Here is a 20872-nt window from a genome sequence, read left to right on the forward strand (position 1 = left end):
ATAGAAGGTACAGTGACGCAAGGAGCAGACGGCATGATGGGTAAAAAAAAAAGGGAGGGGGTCAAGGCAGCTGCGGCGTTAAGGGAGAAAGCGGCATTGTGGGTAGGCAGAGCCGGCCGGTTGTCCCAGAACTGGTTTGAAACCTTCCCGAGGCACTGTGGGAAGGGGCAGCACTTCCGACTTTACCGTCGGGGACCCTGCCTCTCCACCGCGGTGCCTGTCGGGACGCGAGACCTGACCTTGCTGCCTAGCAGCGTCTGCAGCGCAACGCACCTCTAATGATGTCCTCTGACCCTGGCACATTGGCCAATGAGAGACCTAGCACGCACGTCACCATGGCCGGCCCATTAGACATACTGTAGCCAATTAGAATGCGAGTTGAGCCAAGGACCACCAATGGTCAAGGCTTTTTCTGGGGCGGGTCTCCGCGCCTCCAAAAGGAGGGCGGGGCAATGAGCAAGTAGGCGTGTCAATGCGTGTGATATCGACAAATAGCGAACTAGCTCCAACCCCGCGGCGTCGCGAACCAATGAACTCGGGATACACGAGCCAATAGGAAAGTAGAGGAAGCTGCACTGACTGATTTCGACTAGGAACCAATAGGAATAGGGCTTCAACAGAAGGGTGGAACTTCCTGCTAATTCTCCAATAGAATGTGTTTCTTCTAGGGCGGTGGGAGGATCTCGGAGGACACCAAACCAATAGAATCCATGGGGCGGGGAAACAGCGGTGGCGGCGGCGGCAGCGGGTTCGGTTGCGCTTAGCGCACGGGGTAGGAGCGGAGCCCAGGCCGGGAAGAGGCGCCGCCGCCGCCGCCAGTGAGAGCCGAGTCCGCTTTGGGTGGGAAGGGCCTGGGGTCGTATCCGGGGGTGTGCGTGTCGCCCCGATCCCTGCCCTCTGACCTTTCCCCTCGCAGATACCATGGGGAACGTGTTGGCTGCCAGCTCTCCGCCCGCAGGGCCACCGCCGCCTCCTACGCCGTCCCTCGTGGGGCTCCCGCCGCCGCCTCCTTCGCCGCCAGGCTTCACTCTGCCGCCGCTCGGCGGCGGCCTGGGCACTGGGTCAAGTACTGGCCGTGGTTCGGAACGGACTCCCGGGGCTGCGGCCAGCGGCGCTGCGGCGGCCTCGGACGATGGGGGCTGCGGATGCCTGCCCAACCCGGGGACGTTCGAGGAGTGCCACCGGAAGTGCAAGGGTGAGGGGCGCCGGGCCCGAGTAGCCCCAGGGAAAGGGAAGGGACCCCCCCCCCCCGAGCATTGGCGCACATCGTTGCAATCATTGAACAGAACGTTGGGAGCTGAGGATGGATTGGGAGGGTGGGACCTTGAACTTGGGGCTCGGAACTGCGATCAGATGATGAACTCCTTGGGGAAGAATGCCACAACAGGAGGGAGAAGTCTTAGGGTACTGAGAGCCAGGGGACCGACCCCACCAAGATTCAGGAGTGTGATCAGGAAGGGAATTACAGCCCAAGGTCACAGTGTCAATAGGTTTTCCCCAATGTTCCCATGAGGGGTTCGACCCAAGGATCCTAGCCTAGGATCTTTTGACAATTTGATCATAAGAGGGGATACATTCTTACTCTTGATAGTTAAGTGTGTGTTAACTTACTAAATACTGAGAACAGTTCTGTGTGGTGAGAACTGTAAGCACGAGAAGTTAGGCAGGAGAGTGAATTTCCTAAGTTGAGGTGACTGCACAGGGTTTAAAATGTGCAAAGGGCCAAGGTTCCTCTAGTGCTGGAATTATTTAGTTAGTGAGATAAGAGTTTGTGAAGAGAGCTTGGGATGGGAGGAGAAGAATCTGGGGTGTGACAGCATCTCTCTTCTGCAGAGCTGTTTCCAGTTCAGATGGAAGGTGTCAAACTTACAGTCAACAAAGGGTTGAGCAACCGTTTCCAGGTGAGCCTTTCTGGTGCCTTGACCCTCCAGAGGTCACGACAGCGATAATCCACCATGCATACAGATCCCCTCACTCTTAAAGGCTTGGGGGTTTTGGTAGGTAGAAGGATCCAGATAGCACTCCAATGGCACCACTGGCCAGGGCAGAGGTGGGACGATCGTACTCCCCAGACCAGACCAGCATGCATCGAAAGACCCTGTATCAAAACATAAAAGGCAAACTAACAGTAAGACTCATGAATTCCAGGGTGACTACTGGGGGCCTGGAGAGTTAGGGTTTAGGGGTCCATAATTCTTACCCTACAAAGTCAAGTAAGAGTGCAAACGGTGAGTATGGTGCCCACCCCGGCACCACTTTCTCACTAGAAACCTTTAATCTCATCAGGTCAGGCCTGGTGTTTTGTTGGATCCCTGGGCATTGATGCTGCTAGTCGTGGCCTGACACCCGGTGTTCACTCCCCATCTCTACATCTCTAGTTTGCATCCCCCAGCTATCGCCAAGACCCCCACCACCTACTCTTTTCTCCCAGGTGACCCACACAGTAGCCCTCGGCACAATTGGGGAGTCCAACTACCACTTTGGGGTCACATACGTGGGGACGAAGCAGCTGAGTCCCACAGAGGTAAGATTTCTTTAGTCATTCTAACATCTGTTAAGGAAACCCAGTGGCCAGGTGACAGACTCAAGGGGGCTTTGGAGGGAAAGAGGTAAGCAAGTGAGCAGCCGGGGCCTGTGGAGGTGTTGGGACATGGGTGATTCCTTCCTGTAGCAATATCTCTAACATACTGTTCTTTATCTGATCCTGGGGGTGAGGGGCTGGGTTTGGGGACAACTTAGTGATGACCTGGATGCTTGAACCAGATATAGCACCTGGAATGTCAAGATTTTTTTCTTGGGTGTTCTCTAGGGGGTGCTAGAGAGCCACAGAAATTTGGCGAGGGAGATGGGTCAGATGGGTGCTTCAGGTATGTTCCTCGGGATGGAGAGAAGGGGTGTGGAGCTGGTGGGAGCGGGAGGTAGAGGTCTGAGCTACAGCTCTCCTCGTGCTCCCTGTGGGGTTTTGTTTGTGTTTGGAGATACGGAGCTGCGGCTGAGGATGATCTTAACCTGTCAGTCCTCCTGCCTTTGCCTCCCCTAAGTGCTGCCATTGCAGGCCTAAGTCCTCATTCTTGGTTTTATCTGGTGCTGGAACTCAAACCTGGACATACTAGACAAGCATTCTCACTGACTGATACGTCCTTAGCAGGTTTTTTGTGTGGAGTAAGCATGTGTGCATTCCTGTGTAGTAGCATGTGTACGGGTGTCTTGCAAAAGCCAGAGTGGGACATCTGATCCGAAAGCTCACGGTTTAGGCTTAGACAGGCTGCCAAGCAAGCTCACAGGACCCACCATCTCTACAGGGGTAGAGTGACAGGCATGATACTTAGACCATGCAATCCATGTGGCAAGGGTTTGAACACGGGTTCTCATGCTTGCATGTAGAAGTGCTCTTGCCTAGTTTATACTGATTCAAGCTCTTCCTGGACTCGAACTCTATGCAAACCAGGCTGGAATCCAACTCAGGTCTTGCCCTCCCGTCTGTCTCCCAAGTGCAGGGATTAAAATGTGTGCCACCATGCCTGCTGCTTTTTTGTTTTTAAATCTCTGTACAGTCTTATAGTAAGTACACTGTAGCTGTCTTCAGACTCACCAGAAGGGGGCATCAGATCTCATTACGGATGGTTGTGAGCCACCATGTGGTTGCTGGGATTTGAACTCAGGACCTTTGGAAGAGCAGTCAGTGCTCTTAGCCACTGAGCCACCTCTCCAGCTCCCTCTCCACAGTCTTCCACCTCCACCAGCAAGCAGATCGAGGAATGAAAGCCTCCCCGGGCACTGCACTAGAGTGGCAGGGCCCACTTGGCATTGCCTGTCTGTGTGTCTCCCTAGTGTTCGAGGTAGGGAAGGCCTGAGCTGCACTTGGAATTGCATTTGTGTGGTGAGGAGGCCTGTGGAGGACAGAGGACAACTTCTTTCCTTCCACCTTGTGTGCACTGGGGCTTGAACTGCTGTTCAGGCTTGGAGACAAGCGTCTTTACCCTTCCTACTGCGCCATCTCGTTGGCCCCTTGAGGCGTGTTCTGAAGAGTGGAGCAGGTTGGTAACTAAGAGTCGAAGCTAGGCTTGTGACACAGCTTGGAGATGAACTGTGGGAGGCAAACGGCCACAGAAAGTATGCTGTTGTGGCAGGGAAGACAGCGGTAGGAACAAGGCCACCATGGAGGTCTCAGTTGTCAACCAGGAAGCAGAGCCTGCCCAAACCTAGCTGACTCTCCTGGCACATGCCTATCCTCCTAGCCCTGGGGAAAGCTGTGGCAGAAGGATGAGGCATTCAACCCACATAGCAAGGCCGACTTCCATGAATAAATAAACATGCAAGCCAAAGTGCGGGCTGATGGTGCAGACCTGTAATCCAGACTCAGGAGTCACGGGCATCTGCCATGACATAGCTGCCGTGGGGACTAGCTGGTGCAGCTGGTCGGGGCGATACAGACTACAGTCACTTGGGGAAAGGAGCCACCTCCAGCTTAGGGTCACTTTCTAGAATGACGACGGATGTGGGAGGGCCAGGCTCACTGGGCAGTGCTGCCCCTGGCCTGAGCAAGCCGGTGAGTTGCACGCTTTCATGGCCTCAGCGCCTGCCTCCACGCCCTTGCCTTGAGGTCCTGCCCTGACTTCCCTCAGTATGGACTATGGTGAGGATGACAAACTGGAGGAGGTCTTTGCTTCCCCAGTTAGCTTTGGTCCTGGTGTTTATCCCAGCAATAGAAATCTTAGCTAAGATAGTTTGAGGCTACCCAGAGCAACAGGAAACGCTGTCTCCAAAAATCACTTAATGTACCTGGACTGTCTGCCTAGCTGCAGGGTTCGCGCTTGCTCCAGGGGCAGGTGTGTCACTGAAATGATGACCCAAGTGGGTGCGGTGTAAGCACTGAGGAGGCTTCATGGTGGAGACCATGCCAATGGGATTGATGCTTAACCTCTAACCTTCCCTCTGTCCCGCAGGCGTTCCCCGTGCTGGTGGGTGACATGGACAATAGTGGCAGCCTCAATGCACAGGTCATCCACCAGCTGAGCCCAGGCCTCAGGTCCAAAATGGCCATCCAGGTGAGTCTGGATGGATGTGGCCTGTCACCCCCCACAGGCGCTCCCTCCCCCGTGGTCCTCACACTGCCCCTCCCCCACAGACCCAGCAGTCCAAGTTCGTGAACTGGCAGGTGGATGGCGAGTACCGTGGTTCTGACTTCACAGCTGCTGTCACCCTGGGCAACCCAGATGTCCTGGTGGGTTCAGGTAAGAGGTGGGGCTCAGTGGTGCTCACGAAGCCTTGATCCGGATCCCTTTCCCCACAAGGCACGTGGCATGGCCTTGCCTCTGAGAGGCGGCAGAGGAGGAGTGACTTGAGATCTTGGGTGCTGCCACAAGCTTGTGGTCCCAGCACTCAAAAAGGCAGGGCAGTCGTGAGTCCTGGCAGCATGAGCTGATTCACAGGACCAAATGAAAGGCAAACTACAAAGCCAGGTATGGCCATACCTGTAATCTCAGGAGTGGGGAGGGTCAAAGATAGAGATGCTGGATCCCTTTCCAGTTTGGATACATTTTTTGGTTTTTCGAGACAGGGTTTCTTTGTATAGTTCTGGCTATCCTGGAACTCACTCTGTAGACCCTGCTGGCCTCGAACTCAGAAATCCGTCTGCCTCCCAAGTGCTGGGATTAAAGGCGTGCGCCACCACTGCCCGGCTTACGTTTTTTTTTTTTTTTTTTCCTTCACATTATTTGGTGTGTTTGTGTGCAGCATGTGTGTGGGTGTGCACATACATGGAGCCTGCCTATTGCCCTCAAGCACCAGCAGAGTGTGTCCAGTCCTTAGAGGCTGGAATTAGAGACTGCTGCCAGTCACCTTCTGGGTGCTGGTGATATCTAGATCTTCTGAAAGAGATGACAGTGCTCCTAACTGCTGGGCCACTGTTCTGGCCTGGTGAAACAAGCCTTTAGCCCCAGCTCTAGGGAGGCAGAGACACTAGATTGCCTGAGTTGAAGGCCAGCCTGGTCTGCATAGTGAGACTCTCTAAAACAAAGAAATCTGAGCGTGATGATATAAACCTCTCCTTTCAACGCTCAGGAAGACTTGTGCAAGGAGGGCCGGCCTGCCCTGTGAGTGTTCAGTTGGTGTGGCCAAACACCATGCCCAGTGCCACACTGGAAAGGGTTGGATTTGTTTAGGTGTATAGATCCAGAAAGATAAGACTCTGGCCTGACAATGGGACGTGACAGCAAGTGGCAGAAGCAAAGCAAGAGAGACCACTAGAAATGACCTTAGCTTTGACACTTCAGTCTGCCCCCAGTAACATATTTCCTCCAGCAGGCCATGCCCAGGCCTCTCCAAGTGGGGTGCAAGTGTTCTGATGCCTGAGACTATGGGGCATTCATTTCTCACTCAGACCACCACCTGGTCTACCTAGGTAGGGAAAGGAAAGGGATAAAATGGTGGAGGTTAAATAGAGATGGCATGTGGCACCAAGGTTAACTTCCTGGATTCCATCCTCGTGGAGCAAAACCCTACAGTGCCATCCATCAGGCAGGAACCATGATTGGGGGACGTAGTTCAGTCCTGGGCTGCTGCTGTCTGTCCAGCCATGTGCACTCTAGTGACACTAGTGAAGCTTGGTGAGCTCGCGCCCTGTAAGGTCAGGCATGGCCTAAGTCCCAGGTGATGGAACTGTCCTTAGTCTACCTGCCTGTAGTACTTAGACTTGGCTTTTGGTCATGAACAGGGCACAGTGTCCCATGCACACAGAAAGTAGGACGGGCCAAGATGGGTACCGACGTCTGGCCCCTCTGCACTTCTGCTCTCTTCCTTCGTGGTGTGCAGGAGTTCCTGATCGCATGTCTAACTGTCCACTGGCTGCAAGTGTACCGAGCCTACCTCATAGGGTGTACTTAAGCATTGACAGTGGATTAGTGGATAAGAAACCTGAGTCACCTCTGGGGAGTGTCCGTCCCAGGATGCACCTCCACATAAAAAGCACATGCAGATTTTAGCTGTATACTGGGGTGAGGCTTGCCACCTGCCTAGATCCACCAGTAAGGTGCTCATGGAGTGGTTAGGTTATAGTCCCTTTAAAAATATTGTTTTGTTCTGTGTTGCAAGACAGAATTTCACCGTGTAGCCCTGGCTATCCTGGAGCTTGCTCAGTAGACCAGACTGGCCTCAAACCCAAAAATATCTGCCTGCCTCTACCTTCAGAGTGCTAGGATTAAAGGTGTGCACTACCATACCTGGCAATTGTTTCTGTTCTTGAGGGCTGGCCTAGAACTCAACTAAGCTCTTGCCTGCCTTTCTCCTGAGTGGTAAAATCAAGAGGATACAAATCCTGGGGGTTAGAGAGATGGCTCAGTGGTTAAGAGCACCCGACTGCTCTTCTGAAGGTCCTGAGTTCAAATCCCAGCAACCACATGGTGGCTCACAACCATCCATAATGAGATCTGAAGCCCTCTTCTGGAGTGTCTGAAGACAGCTACAGTGTAATTACATATAATAAGTAAATAAATCTTTGCAAAAAAAAAAAAGTATACAAATCTACCTGGCAAATATGTATTTTAACCCCAAAAACAAATATTCGTACAAAGCACGTGTTACTATTAGGATAAGTCACACATGAAGCAAGTTCAAATGATCAAATACTTTCTAGGTGGAGATTTTTTCATTCAGAGTTTCTCTGTGTAGCCCTGTCTGTCCTGGAACTCACTCTATAGACCTGGCTGGCCTCAAATTCAGCAATGCCCCCTCCCCCTGCCTCCCAAATGCCAGAATTAAAGCTGCACCACCACTGCCCAGCAGCTGATTGCTACTGTATTTTTTTACTTTGTTTATCACTGTGTGTCACTGTGTGTGGCCGTCAGAGGACAACTTGTAGGAGTTGATTCTCCTTGCACTGTGGGTACCAAGGATGGAAGTCAGCTCTGCGGCTTACACAGAGGCTCTAATTAATCTCTGTGATGTTCTCTAACAAGGAGCTACGTCTTTACTGGAATAAGCCGGATAGTCTCTCCAAAATGCCAGCGCCTCACCCAAGAAGCCAGAAGAACGGTGGCCTTGGTTTTGGTTGTTTGTTTTTTAAAAAGGTATTCCTGCTGGGCAGTGGTGGTGCACACCTTTAATCCCAGCACTCAGGAGGCAAAGGCAGGCGGATTTCTGAGTTCGAGGCCAGCCTGGTCTACAGAGTGAGTTCCAGGACAACCAGGGCTACACAGAGAAACCCTGTCTCGAAAAACAAAACAAAAAAATCAAAACAACAGCAAAAAGGTATTCCTGGCATGTCTAGGATGGGAACACAACTGCCTATCCTCCAAGGGGCTGAACTGCACATCTGCATAATGACTGGTAATCATTCAAGATGCTGTCAGCTAAACAGGTGTAGTTGCACACCCTTTTAGGACAGCCATGGCTACACAGAGAAACGCTGTCTCAGAAAAAAGAATTAAAAACTGTCAGCCTTAATAAAGCCGGGCGTGGTGGCGCACTCACTGGTATGCCTCTCACTGGGGAATTCTAGGCACAGGTCTATCACTGAGCCCCTGCCCACAGCCTGTTGCTGGGGGATTTTAGACAGGGGTTCTTCTAGTGATGGGCTGCCTCTCCACTACAAATTAATTCAAATGTTTCTGGGCTTCCAGCCTTAGGACATGACTTTGTCCAGACTGTTCTTGGATAGGTGGTGTGTAGCCATGTGTAGACAAGGCCTTCCAAGTTTTACCCAAACTGAAACATTTTCATACATTGCAAGAAGACCTCATTTGGGAACTGGTGCTGTAGTCAAAACTCCAGTGGAGACCCGTGGAGATAAGCATGGGAGAAAAGGCTGGGCATACAGAGCAGCCTTTGATAGAGGCTAGAATCACGCTATAAGCAGTGCACATGGACGACTGGGGTGAGGCTCAGTGATAAAGCCCTACCTGCTGACCTGAGTACTTGGCTAGCAAGTACAGGGCCCTCCATTAAGACCCTAGCAACGGAAGCAGGGCATGGTGGTGCACGCCTTTAATCCCAGCACTCGGGAGGCAGAGGCAGGCGGATTTCTGAGTTCAAGGCCAGCCTGGTCTACAAAATGAGTTCCAGGACAGCCAGGGCTATACAGAGAAACCCTGTCTCGGAAAGAAAAAAAAAAAAAAAAGACCCTAGCAATCGGGGCTGGGGAGGTGGCTCAGCAGTTAAGAGCACTGATTGTTCTTCCAAAGGTTCTGAGTTCAAATGCCAGCAACCACATGGTGGCTCATAGCATCTGTAATGAGATATGATGCCCTCTTCTGGTGTGTCTGAAGACAGCTACAGTGTACTCATATACAATAAATAAATCTTTAAAAAAAAAAAAAAGACCCTAGCAACCAACTAACTAAAGTAGCCCAGCACTCAAGACGTGGGAACCAGGAGGATTTCACCTCCAGGGTCACCCTGGACTAATTAGTGAGCAAATTCCACATCAGCTCTGGTTAGAGAGACTTCTGGCTCAGCCGAGCTGAGCTTGGTGGCTCACACGGGCAGGAGAATCCTCACAAGTTCTGAGCTGTCCCGGATTGCACAGAGTGAAAAACAGCAATAACAGCAACAGAACAGGGTGGGCGGACAACAGGGCTGAGCACGTTGGACACTTGCTGCCAAGCCTGACCTCCTGAATTTGATTCCCTGGGACACGTGGAAGGGAACCAACTCCACAAGTTGTCCTCTGACCTATGCACACCTGTACGCTTGCACAAGCACTTGCTTGCACAATTACTAATGGGAGTGGGTATGCCATCTTGAATAGAAGACATTGGCACACTTTAATAATCAGAACCACGTACGTGGGAGGCCAAGGAAGAAGGATCACCCCATTTAAGGCTAGCCAGAGCTCCAGAGCAAGACCCTTCATTGTTTATTGAAATGGGTTCTCTTTGTGGTCCTGGCTTTCCTGGGACAACGTATGTAAAGCAAGCTGGCCCCAGACTCACAGAGGTCCATCTCCTTCCGCCTCTATCTCATGTTGGGATGAAGGGCGGCCCACCTGGCATAAGATTTTGTTTGTTTGTTTGTTTGTTTTGTTTTTGTTTTTCGAGACAGGGTTTTCTCTTTGTAGCTTTGGCTGTCTTGGAATTTACTCTGTAGACCAGGCTGGCCTTGAACTCAGAAATCCGCCTGCCTCTGCCTCCCAAGTGCTGGGATTAAAGGCGTGCGCCACCACGCCCGGCAAGAATTTATTTTTGAAGACTATAAATAGGTCAGGGGCCCTAGAGAGGTGACGGGGAACACTGGCTGGTTTTCCAGAGGACCCTTGTTTAATTTCAAGTGCCTGTATCTCCGCTCAGAACTGCCTGTAAGTCCAGTTCAGACAATTTGATACCCTCCTCTGGACGCTGTGGACACCAGGTGTCACGGAGACATAGGTGCAAGCAAGGCACCCAATACACATCATTCCAGAGAAAGAACTCTTTAGGCCACCAGGCAGTGGTGGGGCGCCTTTAATCCCAGAACTTGGGAGGCAGAGGCCAGCCTGGTCTACGGAGTGAGTTCCAGGACAGCCAGGGCTACACAGAGAAACCCTATTCGGAAAAAAAGAGAGAGAGAAAGACACAGAGACCTTTAAGCCATAATAAGATCAAAGGTGGGCTATGGTAGTTCTTGTAACCTGGCTATATGTAGGGCTAGAGCAGGGCCATGTACCAAGGCAGGCCTGGGCCACATAGTAGGATGCTGACTCAGAAAAGCCCCCACAAACTCCTAAGAAGAACCATTGTGATTCAGAGCCTTCAAATTCAACCCACTCAGGAGAGAGCTAGATGGGGCACGTTGGCCAGGTGTCTCAAGGTGGCTGGCTCTGTTTTTATGCTGGGGCCAACCCTTAGGGCACCACAATCTGTTGTGAGGAGCCCGGATGTTCATTTAGCACTGGCAAACTATGGGAGTCCTCAGTTTACTCTTCTGTGAGACACCCTATACAGCTGTGAGGTCTGTGGGAGAGGTTTCACCTGTGTGGCAGGTGTGGAGGCTGTAGGTAAGGATGGCTTTCTCAGAACAGTGGTGGCCCCTACAGCTGAGTGGGGGAAGGGACTTCTGCCTTGTGGTTGCTCTCTGTAGGATTGTGCCTGTCAGCTTCCTCTTAATTAGATGAGTTGATACTGGTGATCAGAGGTTTGCTGGGGTTGGCTTGATCCTCTTCTGAAGCTAATGGTCCCCTGCTCACTGAGGGAACATTCACACTGGCCTCTGAACCTATGAACCCATGGCACCTTCCTGTCCAGCCATAGACTTCTGGGAATACACCCGCCCAGGCCCTGCCGTGTTCACGCATTGTAGGGCATGGAGGGCTGACTCAGTTCCTTGCACAAGCTGGTCCACATAGAGTCCTGCTCACTGTTGTGCCAGATGGGCCTTAGGAAAGTGTTTCCAGACATGGTATCGCTGTAGCCCAGGCTGGCCCGGCACTCTCTCCCAAGTCATGGGGTCACTGGTGTGCTTACTCATCCCCGCTCTGTGGGAGATCACCCTCCCTGCCACCTTGGCAAGCCTGTCTGCCCACCCAGCCTTGGCCTCCCTGAACACTCTGCTCTTTGCTTCCCATCTATTCCAGTATATTTCTTTCTTCTCCCCTCTCCCCATTCTAGGGGTAGAATTCAGAGGCTTCTACAGGCCAGGCAGCTCTGCTGTCGACCCATGCCTCCAGTCCCTGCCTCCCAGCTCCCTGGCCTGCCTTTAAACCAGAGTGCCTCAGAGCTTTGGGCTTGTGGTGTAGAGGAGCCTGCTTCTCCATGTTCTATTGAAGGGTGACTTGCTTCTCTTCTCCCTAAGTGGTGGCAAGTATGTGCTACTGCTTTGAGGGTCATGCCCAGGAGTCGCAGGGCAAGGGAGAACTGCATAAACTGTTGTGAGGTTTAGCAGACAAGAACTGCTGGGGAGGTGAGGCCAGGCCTGGTCGGAACTGGCGAGTCTGACCACCCTCTCCTCCTACAGGAATCCTCGTGGCCCACTACCTCCAGAGCATCACACCGTGTCTGGCCCTGGGTGGAGAGCTCGTCTACCACCGGCGGCCAGGAGAGGAGGGCACTGTCATGTCTCTAGCTGGGAAATACACACGTGAGCCTGGGGCGCACTTAGGGAGGAGGCTGTGGCCTGTATCTCAGGGTTGAGAGGGAAGAGAGTGGGGTTTCCAGATGCCCACATCCCTTGATACCTAGTCCTCACCCAACTCTGCTCTCCTAGTGAACAACTGGTTGGCTACAGTAACGCTGGGCCAGGCAGGCATGCATGCGACGTATTACCACAAAGCCAGTGACCAGGTGAGCCGGAGGGAGCCCCTAGCTGTGAGTCCCAGGCTGGGTTTGCTGGTGTATGCCCAGGAGTCCTAATGGGCCACTCACATGTGTGCCGGGCCCTCTCTCCCCCAGCTGCAGGTGGGTGTGGAGTTTGAGGCCAGCACCAGGATGCAGGACACCAGTGCCTCCTTTGGGTATCAGCTGGACCTGCCCAAGGCCAACTTCCTTTTCAAAGGTAAGGAAGGCCTCAGCTTCCCTCCTGGGGAACAGGCCAGATACGACTCAGCTGTCTGTGGTAGAGTCCATGGGAAATAGGGAGGTTGAACATGTGCTGGTGGAGTGAGGGCGGGGACTTTGTGCAGCTCCAAATTACTCAGAGCGGCTTGTCAAACAATGGGGCTCCTACCCTGGCATGTTTAGTACATGTTGGGGGCCTCGCTTTAAACCCTCTCTTCCCATTCCCATCTAGCAAGCTCTCTGGCCCTCCCCACTCACTCTTACCTTACTTGGGGTTCTTCTGTTGCTGTGATGAAACACCATGATGGTAAACATCTTAGGGAGCAACGAGGTTATGTTGGGTTACAACTCTCAGATGGCATGCCTATCACTGAGGAGAAGATGGGGCAGGACTCAGCAGAAAGCTGAAGGCAGGCTGATGCAGAAGGCCTTGTGGCAGTGCTGCTTGTTGGCTTGCTCCTTATGGCTTCCTCAGCCGACTTTTATAGCCTCAGGACCATTAGCCCAGGGTGCCCCACTGAAAATAATCCGGGTACTCCCACATCAATCACTTAGAAAGTGCCCTACAGGCTTGCCTGCTGCCCTAGCTAATGGAGACATATCTATTGAGGTTCCCTCAGCTGGATCTCAAGTTCAAGACCAGCCTGGTCTACAGAGCAAGTTCTGAGACAGCCAGGGCTACCCAGAGAAACCCTGTCTCAGAAAACAAAAAAAGAAAGGGGGGGGGGATGACTAGCTTGTATGAACCTAGCCAGCACAACAGGGAAGCTGAGGCTGCAGGAGCATGTGAATAGTGACCGCCAGGTTCAGAACCTCATTCTGCGCAGTGACATGGGTTTGTCATGGTCTGGAGCGGCCTTGGTTGTGACTTAAGCCTTTCCTGCGGTTGGGCCAGGCCAACTGAGTCCAGCCCTGCTGCCTCCATCCCATTTATTCTATCCCTTACCTAAAGATAGAGCTAACCTTGAGCCCAACTAGCCCCGTGTACTCATGGAAGCCACCATTCCAGGGTCCCAAAGTTAGAGGAACAGGCCCAAGTAGCTGCTTCACAGGTGACGGGACATATACTTATGGGTCCATTGTGGCTACCATAGAGGTGGGTGGCCAGGCACATCAAGCCACCCAGTCTCTGCCCCGCTCTCTGCCCGCAGGCTCTGTGAACAGTAACTGGATCGTGGGCGCCACGCTGGAGAAGAAGCTCCCGCCCTTGCCCCTGACACTGTCCCTCTGCGCCTTCCTCAACCACCGCAAGAATAAGTTCCTGTGTGGCTTCGGCCTCACCATCGGCTGAGCCCTCCTGTCCTTCCTCTGCAGACCATCGCTGGGCCGGCTGCCCTCCCCTCCTCTCCCTCTCTCTTGGGGTTGGGGCAGTGGGAAGGAGGGGACCTCCCATGCCCAAGGATCCCCAGCGCCAGGGGACAGTGTCCAGGGGGCCTGGGGTCCCGGAGGGAGTTCTGGGATCTGAAGGGCATTCGATTGTGAGCGCCCAGGCAGAGGCGCAGAGGCGGCTGTACAGGCTCAGAAAGGAAAGACTTGATGTCCTCCTGAGGGCAGCAGAGGAGTGCCGAGCCGCCTGTCACTTCCCCCTCCACCCCTCCATAGAAATCATGTTTATAAGTTATGGAAAACCGGGACATTTTACAGAAAAAAAAAACTTAAAAAACAAAAAATATACGTGGAAAAAAAAAAAAATAGGATCTGGGAGGCCTCGGTTTTCTCCAGTTGTTGACATGGTTGCCAGCAGGCGGCGCCGAGGGTTCAGACAGCACAGCAGCACCAAGCAGTTTAGAGAAAGCTTGGCCAGGCATGGTCACACCCTCTGCTCTTGGGGACTTACACTGCCGGAACATCATAGGCCTGGCCTCACCGGGAGGGTGGCTCCAGGTCACTCGCCCCTGTGCAGCCTGACCCCGAGAGCTGGCAGAGGACTTTGTCTCTGCAAACAGGGTGGGGGCAGGGAGACGGGGCTCAGGAGCCTCCCTGTCCCAAAAAGGGCTGAGGCGGTAGCTCGTGCTGACTTTCTCCCAGTGGGAAGGTCAGAGGTCTCGGAAACTTCAGGAAGAAACGGAGTTCCGGGAAGTTCCGCACAATAAGGAAAGTCACTCTGAGGTGGGGGAACGGCCCAGCACCTTCCCGGACTGAAACAGGAAATGTCAAGTTGTTTTGTTTTTTAAATTTTGTTGAAGATGTAGCTCTGGGCCTCGTGTCAGGCAGGTGCTGGGTTCCTATAATGCTTTTCTGTGAGGCTGTGTTCCAGCCCCTGCTCTGAGGTGTGCGGTAAGGGCCTCAGATTGGGCCCTGCATCTCACTGCTGCTCCTCATGGCACCCTAAGGGTAGCAAAGGCTCACGATGAACTGGTCAGTGTCCTTCTAGACAGCAGCACTAAGACCCTCTCTACTGCCTGGGCTGGAGATGGGAGCTGGCCCTTAGTAACCCATGAAAATCATCTCACCACACCCAGTCCTTGCCAGTGTTTTCTGAAGCCAAAGCTAACAGGCCTGGGCCTGGCCAGGCACCCTGTACCCTTGGAGCCAGGTGTTCCGCCTCTGCCCATCCTGCAGAATCATGTTTTGCCATGTCTGGTGCCAAACACTGCTATGTGGCTTCTCTCCTGCCATCCTCTGATCAACAGCTGGGAACAGGGAACCTTGTGCAGGCAGTGCTTCTAGCAAGCTTGCTGTGGTCTATGAGCCCTTTGTCCTACCTGACTTACCAGGTACAACAGCTTTCCCACTTTTTTGGGTTTTGTTTTGTTTTTTTGTTGGTGGTGGTGGCTTTTTTTGGTTTTAGGTTTTTCGAGACAGGGTTTCTCTGTATATCCCTATCTGTCCTGGAACTCACTCTGTAGACCAGGCTGGCCTCAAACTCAGAAATCTGCCTGCCTCTGCCTCCCGAGTGCCGGGATTAAAACCGTGCGCCACCACGCCCAGCTGGCTTTCCCACTTTTTAGCCAGGACTTCATTCTATTACCTGAGCTCGGGATCTTCCTGCCTCAGTTTTGCATGTGGCTAGAACTATAGACCCATGTTCCCGTAAATAACTTCTGGCTTGTCTTTTTTTTTTTTTTTTTATGTGCACTGGTGTTTTGCCTGCATGTATGTCTATGTGAGGGTGGCAGATCTTGGTGTTACAGTTGTGAGCTGCTGTGTGGGTGCTGCGGTTTTGAACCTAGGTCCTGTGAAATGCAGTCAGTGCTCCTAACCTCTGAGTCATCTCTCCAGCCCCTGCTCTTCTGTTTTTATGAGAAAAAAGAAAAGAAAAATGGCTTGAGAGTGGAAAATGCACATGCAGGGGTGCACACCTGCAGTCCCAACATGCTACGGCAGAGGCAGAAGGACCTTGTGGGTTTGAGGGCAGCCTGAGAATCTTACCTCAAAACAACTTTTTAAAATGTGCTCTGTAGGGGTAGCTCTTCCCTCCCAAGGTTACACATCTGGCAATTGCCAGAAACAGGCCAGGAGCATCAACGCTTGGTTTCCCAGGGCTTGGCTTGATGTATGGCTTCAAACCCATCGGGAGCCACCACTGAACAGCTCCTGAAGGAACTGGAGCAAAGTCCCAGCCTTGGAATGGGAAGAGTTCACCTGTGACGGAGGACCCCAGAACAACGAGCTTCACCCCAGAAGCTGAGCCTCTTAGCCCCCACCCACGCATTTCCATTTAAGCCGCCAGCTCTTTTCTTTACAATGCACCAGACCCCGCGGGGAAAGGGAAGGAGCGGTACTCAGTGCCCCAGTACCAAGGCCTGGATTATTCAATGAGGTGTCCGCTCCCTTTGTTGGCGGGGGAGGGGAGCGGGGGGTCACAAGGCATCCAAACTCCACCTCTTTCCTCTGCCCTGCTGTGAAGGGGGAGAGAACAACCCGCCTCGTGACAGGGGGCTGGCACAGCCCGCCCTAGCCCTGAGGAGGGGGCGGGACAGGGGGAGTCCTATAATTGGACAGGTCTGGGATCCGATCCCCTGCTCAGACCCTGGAGGCTAAGGACTTGTTTCGGAAGGAGCTGGTAAGACAAGCTGGGCTGGGGATTCACCCAGGGACCTTGGTAGGATGTGGGCTGCGAACCTTGAGGTCCCCCGGAGTCCAGGAAACAGGCACAGGAATTGGAAAAGCAGGCAGCACGATAGAAGTCTTGGGGGACAAACTAAGGACGCGAGGTAACTAGCCTTTGCAGAGTCAGAACAGATTGGAGGGGTTACCTCCAATAAGGAGTACGAGACTGTCGGTGCACGGCATACCGGCTCAACTAGGGACCATCCTATGGCGAAAAAAACTCGGGATGAGCCTTAGGCTGCTTTTATATAAATACCTACTGATTTCCATCACAGTCCCCAAGTAACCCGGACTGCTTTCAAACTGTGGATCCTCATGGCTGAGCTCCCTAAGTTCTGTGGTTGTGGGAGGGTACCACTTCGATGGGATGGAGGACGATTAAAAATCGTGTTAAATTAGCACAAAATGGAAAGCAGGACTTAGCCGGGAAGAAAAAGGAATGTGAACTGGACCACCCGCTGGCCCTCTGTGAAGTGGAATTTGAACCCTAAGAGAGGGAGCTGGAATTTTTGGCAGTGCATCCACCCCGGGGTGCCGAGATAGCGAACTCGGCAAGGGGAGGTAAACAGACCTTTGGGAAGAGCGGGTGCTCAGTTTTGGAGATGTTTGTGATAGCTCACAGATCTGAGAAGAGAAGTAAGGTGGGGTTCTCTGGGTGGCCGGAGTCCCTCCACCCCCGCCCCCTGGTGTTCAAAGACAGTTTTTCCCTCCGCAGACTGGCCAATCACAATTGTGAAGATGAAGGCTCTGTGGGCCGTGCTGTTGGTCACATTGCTGACAGGTATGGAGCAAGGGCTTGCTGTGGTGCCTCTTTGTTCCTCCGTGGACTCTATTCTAGCCCTAGATCTCTTCTGCTGGCGGGTTGAGGCTGAGGCGGTTCTGAGACCTCTCTGAGATTCAATAGCCCTGAGCAGCTGTTTTATATACTCTTTATTTAGGCCTTGATTTCCCCTAACTATAAGAGGATTGATGGCTTAGTGGGTAAAGGTGCTTGTCATAAAGCTTGAAGACTTAACTCTGAGACCAACATGGTGGAAGGAGAGAGCCGATTCCCTCTAGAACTCCGACCTCCAAGGGTACACACACACAAAAAGTTGAAATATGTAATTTCTTAGTTGCTTTTAGAAGGGAGGTATACATTTTTAATTCCATACCTGCCTAGTCTCGGCTCTGAACTGTAGTATCTAAACAGACTCCACAGCCTCCAGACCCACTTCAAAGAGACCCAAGAAGACTGTAGGTCCTGACCCAGCCTTAAACTTACTCTACACAGGATGCCTAGCCGAGGGAGAACCGGAGGTGACAGATCAGCTCGAGTGGCAAAGCAACCAACCCTGGGAGCAGGCCCTGAACCGCTTCTGGGATTACCTGCGCTGGGTGCAGACGCTGTCTGACCAGGTCCAGGAAGAGCTGCAGAGCTCCCAAGTCACACAAGAACTGACGTGAGTGTCCGGCTCTTTCACCCTCGGCAGGCACCAGCTGAATATCCAGATCCAGGGTTGCCTATCTGGGTACCTACCCCCTTCTTGTTTCCTTTCTCAATTAGTGTGTAGCCCAGGTTGGCCTTGAATCCTCCTGCCTTCGTTAGCCTTCTGGATGCTGGGATGTACAGACATTTATTATTTGCTTGGCTTTTGGCTTTTTGAGACAGAATCCCATTCTGTAACTCAAGCTGGCTTCGAAGGCTCTGCAATTCTTATGCCTCCGCTTCTCAACTTCTGGGAATACAAACGAGTACCATCACCTCTTGCTCTGTGGTTTCTGGCCCTTCTGTCCTGCCTTCATCTCCTTCCTGTGTTTCCTCTGGGCCTGCAGGGTACTGATGGAGGACACTATGACGGAAGTAAAGGCTTACAAAAAGGAGTTGGAGGAACAGCTGGGCCCAGTGGCGGAGGAGACACGGGCCAGGCTGGGCAAAGAGGTGCAGGCGGCACAGGCCCGACTCGGAGCCGACATGGAGGATCTACGCAACCGACTCGGGCAGTACCGCAACGAGGTGCACACCATGCTGGGCCAGAGCACAGAGGAGATAAGGGCGCGGCTCTCCACACACCTGCGCAAGATGCGCAAGCGCTTGATGCGGGATGCCGAGGATCTGCAGAAGCGCCTAGCTGTGTACAAGGCAGGGGCACGCGAGGGCGCCGAGCGCGGTGTGAGTGCCATCCGTGAGCGCCTGGGGCCTCTGGTGGAGCAAGGTCGCCAGCGCACCGCCAACCTAGGCGCTGGGGCCGCCCAGCCTCTGCGCGATCGGGCCCAGGCTTTTGGTGACCGCATCCGAGGGCGGCTGGAGGAAGTGGGCAACCAGGCCCGTGACCGCCTAGAGGAGGTGCGTGAGCACATGGAGGAGGTGCGCTCCAAGATGGAGGAACAGACCCAGCAAATACGCCTGCAGGCGGAGATCTTCCAGGCCCGCCTCAAGGGCTGGTTTGAGCCAATAGTGGAAGACATGCATCGCCAGTGGGCAAACCTGATGGAGAAGATACAGGCCTCTGTGGCTACCAACCCCATCATCTCCACCTCAGTGCCCCAGGAGAATCAATGAGTATCCTTCTCCTGTCCTACAGCAACATCCATATCCAGCCAGGTGGCCCTGCCCCAAGCACCTCTCTGGCCCTCTGGTGGCCCTTGCTTAATAAAGATTCTCCGAGCACATTCTGAGTCTCTGTGAGTGATTCCAATCAGCTTCAGCCTCAGTTTATTGTTTTTGCCTTACCTAGCACACATTCCATGGCCCTGTCACTATCTGTAGAGGGAGGTGGTTTTGCAGCAATAGAAATGAAGCCTAGGACCTAGCAACATAAAAGAACAAGTGATCTACCACTGAGCCACGCCCACAGCCCCTCACTGAGGGATTCTAGGCAGGGGTTACCACTGAGCCACGCCCACAACCCCTCACTGGGGAATCATATCTACCACTGAGTCACGCCCTTCCAGCCCCTCATTGCGGGGAATTCTAGTCAGTAGCTCTACCACTGAGCCACACCCACAGCCTCTGGGGCTCTTCACCGCCCCCTACCCCAGGATTCTAGGCATGGGCTCATTTTTTTTTTAAGATTTATTTATCTTATGTATATGAGTACACTGCAGCTGTCTTCAGGCGTCAGATCCCATTACAGATGGTTGTGAGCCATCATGCGGTTGCTGGGAATTGAACTCAGGACTTATGGAAGAGCAGTCAGTGCTCTTAATGCTGAGCCATCTCTCCAGCACCCAGTACAGGCTCTTCTATTTAGCTATAGCCACCCTTCTTTTTAGTCTGAAATAGGATCTCAGCTGATTTTCCTTGCACTCCCTCTAGCCTAGTTTGGCCTTGAATATTTGAATCTTTGTCTTCAAATCAATCTCTGCAGGAACTGAGGAAGGCGTGTACCACTTCATATCGGTCAGTTGGGCTACTTTTCCCAACTTAAATACCCACTCCACAGCTATGCCTTGAATCAACATGTAAGAGACCTGGGTCGCCAGGCGGTGTTTACTTTTCTGTTGTCTTACCTCTCCTCCTCCGCCCTAGTCTTATCTGACACCCTCCTTGCTTTGTCTCTCCTCTTTTCCCTTCTAGGCTTCTTTTTCTGGCTTCCTGTTTTCCTGATCCTGTTATCTCACCCTCCCGCGGTTTCTTTCACTCTGGGCCTTTGGTTGGCGGCTTCTACGTGGCTCTTGGATCCTCAGCCTTTCTCCCTTGCTCTGAAGTTAGCTGGATCTTTGCTCCCTCTGGGTCATGGGGCCTTAGCCCCATTCTTTCTCCCCTGCCTGTGCTGTGTGCCTTTTGACTTTCCCAGCAAGTGTATGGGGAGTGAGTTCAGGCTGGGGACACAAAACCATTCTCCCCATGTCCTGGTACTCAAAGGGGTCATGGTGAAAGCTGGAGAGCCCCTGGCTGGCTTCTCCTCCCACCCCCTCAGTTCTCAGGGACTCAGCAGGGCTCCCACTAACAGGGGCAGGCTAGGGCTTGAGCTGTGTCTTGGGTCAGGCCAAGGCTTCAGAACTCAACTGCCTCTGGCACACCCGGAGCCTGCAGCTTTCCCTGGCATGGAACTCAGCATTATCTGGAGGCAGGCACCACTTCCACACATGACTCATTAGGCCCAATGAGAAGATGGGTCAGTGGGCTGAGTGACAGGGCCCTAGACAGCCACACTTCATGCCCAGGGGCTAGGAACACACCCCCAGAGCCTCACTACTCTCAAATATCAAGATGAGGGGAGAGTATCGAGGGAATGTCTCTCTCTGAAGACCTGAATTTTTGTGATGTTATTTGAGCCACGCTGGCCTTGAACTCTGAACCCTCCTGCCTCATCTTCAAAGGCTGGAATTACAGGTTCGCGCCACTAGGTCTATCTGAGAACTTAGTTACT

The 20872-nt window shown here is 52.9% G+C and overlaps 2 protein-coding genes across 2 annotated transcripts; both read left to right on the plus strand.

The window, feature by feature from the left end:
• The first annotated feature begins 699 nt into the window (after positions 1-699).
• On the plus strand, positions 700-17268 carry Tomm40 (translocase of outer mitochondrial membrane 40). The gene is made up of 11 exons (XM_021166284.3): positions 700-818; positions 917-1195; positions 1834-1901; positions 2432-2524; positions 4947-5048; positions 5129-5234; positions 11926-12048; positions 12175-12251; positions 12360-12462; positions 13616-16470; positions 17233-17268. The coding sequence occupies exons 2-10, from the start codon at positions 922-924 to the stop codon at positions 13753-13755; spliced, it is 1086 nt and encodes a 361-aa protein (XP_021021943.1). The 5' UTR covers positions 700-818; positions 917-921; the 3' UTR covers positions 13756-16470; positions 17233-17268.
• Positions 17234-19169, plus strand: Apoe (apolipoprotein E). The gene is made up of 3 exons (XM_021167561.2): positions 17234-17298; positions 17791-17959; positions 18333-19169. The coding sequence occupies exons 1-3, from the start codon at positions 17256-17258 to the stop codon at positions 19057-19059; spliced, it is 939 nt and encodes a 312-aa protein (XP_021023220.1). The 5' UTR covers positions 17234-17255; the 3' UTR covers positions 19060-19169.
• Positions 19170-20872: the final 1703 nt, after the last annotated feature.

The sequence above is a fragment of the Mus caroli genome, unplaced genomic scaffold (genome assembly GCF_978045245.1).
Source record: "Mus caroli unplaced genomic scaffold, Mus_caroli_1 scaffold_8, whole genome shotgun sequence".
Lineage (NCBI taxonomy): Eukaryota > Metazoa > Chordata > Mammalia > Rodentia > Muridae > Mus > Mus caroli.

Bases quoted from the DNA above. Each gene is read 5' to 3' on its own strand.
- Tomm40 (XM_021166284.3), top strand. From the start codon at position 922: ATGGGGAACGTGTTGGCTGCCAGCTCTCCGCCCGCAGGGCCACCGCCG. The intron at 1,196-1,833 runs GTGAGGGGCGCC...TCTCTTCTGCAG, and splicing joins GTGCCACCGGAAGTGCAAGG to AGCTGTTTCCAGTTCAGATG. The intron at 1,902-2,431 runs GTGAGCCTTTCT...CTTTTCTCCCAG, and splicing joins GGTTGAGCAACCGTTTCCAG to GTGACCCACACAGTAGCCCT.
- Apoe (XM_021167561.2), top strand. From the start codon at position 17,256: ATGAAGGCTCTGTGGGCCGTGCTGTTGGTCACATTGCTGACAG. The intron at 17,299-17,790 runs GTATGGAGCAAG...TACTCTACACAG, and splicing joins GTTGGTCACATTGCTGACAG to GATGCCTAGCCGAGGGAGAA. The intron at 17,960-18,332 runs GTGAGTGTCCGG...CTGGGCCTGCAG, and splicing joins CAAGTCACACAAGAACTGAC to GGTACTGATGGAGGACACTA.